Raw genomic sequence first — 9,320 nt, 5'->3', positions numbered from 1 at the left:
CACCGATCCAGGACCAGACCCACCTGGCATGTAGCAACAAGGACAAGGCAGAGGTTCTCGCTGACACACTGGAGACAACTTTTAGGCCTAACCAAGCCAGCAAAATAGCACGGGAAGTTGAGCAAGGAGTTAACAGGCATCTTACCGAGCACCTACCAGAGACCGAAGCGGAAACCCTTGAAGGATGCACCAGGACTGAGATAATGCAACTTGCAGAAAAGCTGGCAAATGGCAAAGCACCAGGAAGTGACGGAATTACCAACCTGGCCATCAAGAAGCTTCCGCCGGCAGCCATGGAATGCCTCACAGAAATCTTCAATGCATGCATGCGGCTCCAGCACTTTCCTCAATCCTGGAAGGAAGCCAAGGTCATTGTATTTCCAAAGCCTGGAAAACCACGGAGGGATCCTGCAAACTACCGTCCGATAAGCCTGCTCTCTGGACTGTCGAAACTCCTGGAGAAAGTTATTCTTACGCGCCTCCGCCACTTTGCCTCTGGTAAAAACATTCTACTAAAGGAGCAATTTGGATTCCGGAAGGACCACTCAACCAACCATCAGCTGCTGCGAGTCGTTGACATAATAAGCCATGGGTTCAACATCCACAAATCAACTGGAGTTGTCTTCTTGGACGTGGCCAAAGCGTTTGACAGAGTTTGGCATGAAGGACTACTGCACAAAATGATCAACCTGAAATTCCCAAACTACCTGATTAAGCTGACTGCAAGCTACTTGCGGGAGCGCACATTCCACGTGGCTGTGCGAGAAGAGCTCTCAACAACACGCCCCATCCGCGCTGGCGTGCCACAGGGATCAGTCCTGGGACCTTTCCTTTTCAACCTCTTCATGAATGACATCCCCACAGACCTCCACAAGACTCAACTGGCACTCTACGCAGACGATGTGGCAGTCATCTCCCAGTCCTTCAGAGAGAAAGAAGTAGCTAAGAACATCCAGAAAGCACTAGACATGCTATCAACATGGTACAGCGACTGGCAAGTAGGACTGAACTCCAGCAAGACTACAGCTACACTGTTTACCAAAAAGAGGATCAAGGCACACCCGCCAATCACCCTCAACGGAGAGGCTGTCAAATGGGAGCCAAACAGCTCTTACCTAGGTGTAATCCTAGATAGCAAACTAAGCTGGAGAAACCACATTGAGAAGATTCAACAGAAGGCAACAACCAAGCTGGCAGCACTGTACCCTCTGCTGAAGACAAGGACCATGCCCATCAAGAGCAAAGTCAATGTGATCAAGGCGATCATTAGACCCACAATGACATACGCCTCCCCGGTGTGGAGTGGTTGCCACCAACATCAAAGATCATCTCTCCAAAAATTACAGAACAAGGCGCTGCGGATTGCGTCCAACGCTCCACTTCCTACAAGAATAGCAGACCTTCATAGGGAACTGGGTATCGAGATGTTAGATGAACATCTAAAGAAGCTCAACAAGAAATTCTACAAGGAACTGGACCAGAACTCAAACCCGCTGATCAAGAAGCTTGCTGCGATCTCTGCAAACCCATTTGACCGCTACCCACGACCCATCACAGCGCTGAACCTGTGAAACCAACTCAACTGTGGCAAGTAACACAGATCAAGAAGCTTCCTAAAGAGTGCGACAATACACTCAACAAGAGAACTTGGAGTAATGAGGCTCAAGCCTCGGTATCCAATATCACCACTGACAGATTTAATCTGTCAGTCAGAACAGAACGGTCAGTTTTTTTTCTTTATTAGTTCCTGACCGGAGACGCGCACTGACACAGCAGCACAGGATGGCCCGGACCAAGCAGACCGCCCGGAAATCCACCGGAGGGAAGGCTCCCCGTAAGCAGCTAGCGACCAAGGCTGCCAGAAAGAGCGCTCCGGCCACCGGCGGAGTGAAGAAGCCTCACCGCTACCGGCCCGGTACTGTGGCTCTCAGGGAGATCCGCCGCTACCAGAAGTCCACCGAGCTGCTCATCCGCAAGCTGCCCTTCCAGCGCCTGGTCCGGGAGATCGCCCAGGACTTCAAGACTGACCTGCGCTTCCAGAGCTCGGCTGTCATGGCTCTGCAGGAGGCCAGCGAGGCTTATCTGGTGGGGCTCTTCGAGGACACCAACCTGTGCGCTATCCACGCCAAGAGGGTCACCATCATGCCCAAGGACATCCAGCTGGCCCGCAGGATCAGAGGGGAGAGAGCTTAGGCCGGCTGCACCCTGACTTCGTTTACACCCCAAAATCAAAGGCTCTTTTAAGAGCCACCACATTTTCAATGAAATTGCCTGATCAATATTAACACACCGATACTGATCTCTATATAGAGAGTTAAAGAAGTGTGTTATCCTTGTATCAACATATGTACTTGATGTGTGACAATATAGATAAACGCACCTTCAATATTTGTGTATTCTTTGTCATGTGATATATAGACTTGCATGCATAGTCACCATTTCATGCTGTATATGGCTGCACGTAAAGACAAACCTGTAAATGTCCCCCCTCCCATGTGCCACTGGTGATTATACTGAAGTGTTAGGGAATAGCGTGTGCTTCATGCTTTCAATGTGATGTAAACACATTTATTTTATAACATGGTGATAAATACGTTTTTCTGATGTCAACTACACTATTTTAATTTTTATTTTCTATAAACCGTGTATGTGAATATTATGTAGACATAAACAAAACCATATCACCTAATATGTCAGTTTGTCTGAGAAACATTTATTCGTGCAATAGGTTAGGGACTACAAACTTACACATGCACCTTACAGTGCTCGCAGTATCAATTCATATACACTTATGCTCTGGCAGTGTAACACAAACCCCTGCATGGGATAAGTTGGAGAAACATTCCCAGTTACACACTATGTGCACAGCTCTCTATGTGGGGTTGTGGTGGCTCTTAAAAGAGCCTTTGTGTTTGTAAGAGGCTGAAGTTGTCGGTCTCACTTCTTAGGAGCTGCCGCCCTCTTGGGCTTTGCTGCTTTGGGTTTGGCTGCCTTGGCCTTAGCTGGACTCTTAGCACTTAATCACTAAGCCCCGCCCTGACTCTCATCCTCCCGGATCACAAACACTGCTCTGACTTTGTGTTTCTGAGGCTGCAAGACAAGGGCATTTTATCCCCTAATTATTACTAACATCCCCCCTTCTTGCATGCAATTTATAAGGAATTATATTCTCTTCACTGCTGTATCATTTTTCTGCTGGGAAAGTACAAACACAATTAGGAATAATGGGTGAAAGTTCGGCTCTGTAGCCCGGGATTTGCCAGATTTCATTCATATCTGTCTATTTCTGTCACTTTTACTTTGCTCAGACTAAATGTGCAACCTCCATCCTCATACAGTGACACTAAGGACATATTATTCTACAGTATCAGTTTAAAATAATGTGCATATAAATATATAAACATGGTCTGGGGATTCACTATATATGTACAAGTAGCACAATAATTCCTGTGCAGTGTACATTGCTATTTCATGTTGTTCCATTTCCCCGGTACTAAGCTCTGTATTATTCCATTGTCATTTATGAATATTGGTTATTAAATGGGAGATTTGAAAAGTTTTGTATTCCATCTGTTCTGCAAATGAATAGTTTAGAATGATATGTATGTAACATTATGTTTTCTAAAAACAATCATAGTAACATACACATCATGTGAATGACAGTAAATATATTTTAATAATGTAATAATCAAACAACTATTTTGTTTAAGCTTTATAATAGAATTGGGAAGTGTTAAAAATATGTTTATCTGTGGGTTACAAAAAAATGTGTATGTGATATTAATGGAAGATTAGGTTATTAATCACCCTGTGTGTTACATAACTATGTAATGTCACTATTAGCACTATGTAAAACTCCCACTTGCTCCGCTGACCGGGCTTCTCTGGCGCTTCTCAGCTGAGATCAGTGCTTGTGTATGCTCTATAACACAAAGCACTTTTTAAAAGCCTGCCAGCGCGTCTCCGATCGCCTCCATAGGTTGTCTGGTTCCCTACACCGGCCTCACTCCTTACATAGCCCCTGCTGGATATCCTTAACATGGAGCAGGGGCCCTTGACCAATCACAACATGTATTGTGACGTTGCCGCCAAACACAGGATTAGCGCTCGCCCTGCTGCACAAATGGGGGAAGGGGATCAGCTTAAGGGCTCAAGACCAACCCTGCAATAGGTCCCTCCGGTCAGCCCCAAATATCCCGCTGGGAAGGCGCCACCAGGTCTGCGGGAAACAATTGGCTCTTAGCCCAGTGAAAGCCGGACCCCAGACCTTATTTCTAGCCCTTTCCTGCTCACCATTTTTTTTCACCATGAGCCTTAATGGTCCTTGTGCTTTCTTCTCCTCCCAGCACAATTCTGACTAAATGTGATACTGTGAGGATTTGCTGTTCTGCTGCTCCTGCCCCTTTAACCCTCACTTGCCCATTGGACTACCATAACACTCAAGAGTGGCAAACTGGGGTGGAACTTACGCACGGTGCGCGGGTTCTGTGCAGTCCCCTTCGGTCTCTGGGCATGGAGCGCGTTCTTGCTCCTCCTGTCTTGATGCGCAGCGCGCATGCATGGTACACGGTCTTCCCTGTGGTCTGTGGTGTCCGCCCCTCTGACCCGCCCCCGTCCTGGCATCACCCCTATGCAGCGTGGTTACGCCCCTCACTCCGCCTCTACCTCAGCGGGTCCTGCCTCTGGTACCCGGCCCTGTCCTGATATCACTGTTATGCGGCGCAGTTGCGCCCCTCCTCTATATCCACGGGTCTCACCTCTGGTTTCCGCCCTCATGGCGGTGCGGGTGTCGTGGCGCACGATGACAGCGTGTGACCAGGTCACCTACGGGTTTTGCGGGGGGCATGCTGACGCGGTAGCTATTGGCTTTGTAATAGGACACACCTGCATGATCCAGCAGCCTATCCTGTCCGCACGTCTGCTTCCTGGTTGCCTCCCATTGGTGGGAGGTCCTATAAATATGCTCTCAGAGCTCCCAGTCATTGCCGAGCATAACCTCTGTTTGTGTGACGCTGCACTCATCACCTAGTTCCTGTCTGCCTGAACCCTGCTGCCTGACCCTGCATGGATACTACTCTGTGATGCTCTCCTGCACTGACCTTGGCTTTGGCAACGACTACTCTACTCTCTCCTGCACTGACCCTGGATTTGGAACCACGGCGACGCCACTCTCTCCTGCACTGACCCTTGCTTGGCTCCACGACTACTCTACGCTCTACAACCCTGACCCTGGCTACGTACCCCAACAATCCGCTGCTCTATACTCCAAGATTCGCAAGTACCTCACTTACCCTGTCTTCTGTTACCCTGATCCGGCCTGTACGACTGTCCTATACTCTAGATGTGCCTTCGTGGGTGTGGTTGGCATTCTATACAAATCCCTACCTCAGCCCCACGGTCACGCCTCGTTTGTAGTGAGCTACGGGTTACAGATACTCCCACTTGGAAGTCTCTGCAAGGGGCGGGCTCATGGACTGTACCCATCTTGGATAGGCTTACACAGGCCATGAGTCACCACCTTACCTCCTTCACTTACAAGTGTAATGGGGGGTCACTGGCTCATAGATTAAATAGAGACTTGCATAATAGATACACTATGTGGGAAAGAGAGGTATTATGGGACATACCTGTTACACTGGATAGGGGTAGTTTGGGCAGTTAACACGCAGGTGGCCCAGCCAGTTACACAAGGAGCACTGGCCCTCGTGGGCAACCTCCATCGGCTCTACTTCAAAACCCCAGGTTTTTGACTTCTTCCCCCCTGGTTTGGTGGCCTGGGGAGGGTCAGCTACCTTAGGTCTTTTGACCGCCAGCACTGGAGTAAGGGAAAGGAAACGCTTTTCCAACTGTGGCCGTGTGGCCACTTTAACGATGGACGGAACGTATCAACAATTTTATATTTTAGGGAAATAGATTGAGCACACAAGTTGAGCAAAATAAACTGACATTTATTTCCTTAATAGACAGACACACGACAACCTTAGAATATACTTGACAAAACACTTACTGAGGAAGAGAATGGGATAGAATGTCCAGAAATAAAACAAAGCACCAGAATATTGTCTGTTAAAATGCTGTCCTTTTGCAAGGGGCGTAAATTGCCAGCCCAATAAGTCTGTGAATATTGCAAAGTTCTTTCTGGTCCATTGGGGTTCGTTAGATAACCCCCAGCACTAACGGAATCCTGAAGAAGAGTTATGTCCTTGGTTCTGATGTAATTAACTTGTTGCGTTAGGGAATCGTTGCTGCTGCTCTTATCCGCTTGTAGAAGCAAAGTGGAAATTTGTTCACATTGTAAAAGGGAAACAAAAGACAACGGGGATAGCTTAGGGAGCATGTATATAGGGTCGGCTAGCATATCTATAACATACCCGCCCAATCCCCTTCGTGGGAACCTCCATCCCACCAATCTCCATCTTGCCCCCAGTTTGCAGAGTGGGCACTACAGGGATTTCCAGTTGATACAGCGCCTGTGCAACTCTGACACCTGGGCTGCTTACCATATGGGTACTCCCCTTTTTACCTGGTGTCTCCCAGGCTAGGAGTTGGACCCAAGGTGTTAACTAGCCTAGCTCACTAACAGGATCTCCTGGTCAGCGAGCATCCCGGCTAATTCACACTTTGCGGCTCTGGGGCTTTCATCCGCAACACTTCCTTAGACCCATAGCCATTGCCCTAACAGGGGGTCTCTGAAGTTTGCAGAAGGAAGTGCCCCCAGCTCATCGGTGTAAAACATGTGGTTACTGGTTGCATTGCAAAGGCAAGTAGAAAAAGCCTCATCCTGCCTGTACATTTAAAACTGCAGCCAGAAAGGCACTTTATCAAAAATATATGTTCTATTTGTCCTAAAGTCATCACTGGAGATATCAGCATTCGGCCGTGCCTGGGATGTCTGCTAGCAAGTAGGCAAGCCAGGTTACAGTTCGAAGGCTCCCCTTAGACCACCAGCAGGGCTAGGTAAGCCCTTTCAGCACAAGGCTGTTCAGTGGGATGGCAGCATTCACTTTCTGTAGCCCATCGCTGGGAGTTCTGCAGAGCCGGATCCTGCCTGATGTCCTTGGAGAAGCAAGGCAGGGAAGCTCAGTGTAGCAGGCCAGGCTCTGCCCAACGCCCTGGCAGTAGCAATGGGAGAAGGCTTAGTGGAGCAGGGTAATATAGATCTGAAGCTCGCAGCTCCCCAGTGAGAGTGAAAGCAAAGCACGGCTACCCAGTGAGAGTGAAAGCAAAGCACGGCTGACTACCCCAATACCGTGTGCAATGGCCACCTCTGCCAGGCTTATTGTGCCCAATGTATAGGTTTTTTTCTTTGTGTAACCCTTCCAGAAAATAGCTAATCACTGATGTCTGGAAGTGGAAAACTGTATAAAGTGGGGATAGGGATGTGGTAACTACACATCAACACACACATTTTATCATGCCGTGATGGTCTTCACCTACCGCTAAAGTCTTTAATTCAATCCTCTGCAGATGTGGGACCTGTCCTGTCAAGGCCGCCCGCTTCATCCTCCGCTGACCTGGGACCTCTCCTGAAACCTGGTAAGTGAGAAGTAATGTTCCTTGATTGTAAGTGTCAAATCTATGGTGTGTCTTACAATCACTGGCAGCTTACACAAGAGGAAATACAGTAATACAAATAACACATATAGTCCAGGTCCCCTCTGGACTTCCCCCTTGTTCCCCGGCCCCACTGGTTCCCCATATTAAGAGATACACCATTGCTTATAGTTTGTGTTGTTGTTTCTTGTTTATTTATTGTAAGGTCCGGGGGAACAGCTCTCTCTAAAGGGGCTCCCCCCGTGACTTTACTCACCCCGCGCCAGCTCTGCTTTCTCGCCGACGTGGGCGGGATCTCCCTTCTCCTCCGCTTCCCGCGGCAGCTACTGATCTCGCGCATACGTGCGCACGGCAGAGGACTTTTATGTCCTCCCTCAGGGGGAGTTCCCACCCCCAGCTGAGGCCGCGCACGCCTGATGCGCGTGCACCGCTCACAAGCTGCACATCTTGCACAGCTGTGGTGAGTTTCTCCCTACCAATCCCTATCTTTCCTGGGACCTCTCCCTCGTTACTCCCCCTCTCCCTATTGGTCCTTCCTCCTACTTATACCTTGCTCAGCCATTCATTCTTTGGCTGAGTATAGCTTTATATGACCTGTGTTAACCACGATCGTGCCTGCCTCAGTTCCTGTCTCTTTGTCTCCTTAGTGATCCCTTGCGTACCAAACCGGCCTGGCTGTGGATCCGCTCTGGTCTTCTACCCTTGGTTTGTATCCTGACCTCCTGGACTCCCCGACCCCTTCACCTCGGTTTGCGGATTCCGACCTACCTCCCGGCTCTGGACCCCAGGCTCTCGGTACCACCTATCATCTGGAACCTCCCTTCTCGTCTGGCGAGTATCTTACTTTATCTTATACTCCCAGACGTTCCAGACGCCTATTTTCCACTTTCCAGGCGTGTCTCGTAGCTGTGGGTGCAGTTTATTACCCATCTCACCTCAGTTTCGGGGTCCCTCCTTGTCCGTGGTGAGCACAGCGTAACATTTATTTAACACAGATATGATCGCACAGATTAATTTACATTAATGCTTTATAAAGTACAAGTAATTTTATTAAAATCTATCCCTATTAAAAATGAATTCTATATTTTATCAGTGAGTAATTATATACATTTTGTTTACCCATTACACCTCTACAAGGGTTCACAACACAACACACACACCATACAGCAAAGTGGTTAGGGATAAATGCATGCAACTTATTTTTTTTCCCGCTGAGGACCTGATTTTGTGGCATTATGTGACTATGTTTAAATAGTCTGGGAGTGTTACCTTGCTAACATGCTTCCTCACCTTATTTCCCTTTCCAACATATGTTCTTATCAGGAATTGCACCTTTATAGCCAAGAAAAGTGCCTGGTGGCTGTTTGCCTTTAGCTGGATTTGCACAGCTTGTTACAGTTTAGGCTAAGCACTGCATGCAGGTGGCGCGCTGAGAGGCAATTGAACCTGCGGGCTGTAGGGAGCGGGAGCTTGAGCGGGGGGGGGGGTGTGTGGTTTGAGCGGAGGGCTCTCTTTGCTGACCCTCCTCCCCCTTATCCCTCCCCAGTCGGTCCGTACACACACACACACACACACACACACCATATATATATATATATTTATACACATATATACACATATATACAAATATATACACATATATACACACACACACACACATACACACATTCACATACGCATACACATGCATACACATGCACACACATACGTACACTGTATGGGGAAGCTGCCTCTAACACTCCTGACCCAGCGCTGATAGACTCACC

The 9,320-nt window shown here is 48.3% G+C and overlaps 1 protein-coding gene across 1 annotated transcript; it reads left to right on the top strand.

The window, feature by feature from the left end:
* Positions 1 to 1,758: 1,758 nt before the first annotated feature.
* Positions 1,759 to 2,222, top strand: LOC142473435 (histone H3). Its single transcript, XM_075580677.1, has one exon. It carries the CDS (start codon positions 1,783 to 1,785, stop codon positions 2,191 to 2,193), a length of 411 nt encoding a protein of 136 aa, XP_075436792.1. The 5' UTR covers positions 1,759 to 1,782; the 3' UTR covers positions 2,194 to 2,222.
* Positions 2,223 to 9,320: the final 7,098 nt, after the last annotated feature.

The sequence above is a fragment of the Ascaphus truei genome, assembly GCF_040206685.1.
Source record: "Ascaphus truei isolate aAscTru1 chromosome 12 unlocalized genomic scaffold, aAscTru1.hap1 SUPER_12_unloc_1, whole genome shotgun sequence".
NCBI classification, from domain to species: domain Eukaryota; kingdom Metazoa; phylum Chordata; class Amphibia; order Anura; family Ascaphidae; genus Ascaphus; species Ascaphus truei.
This window is presented reverse-complemented; position numbering and strand designations above follow the sequence as displayed.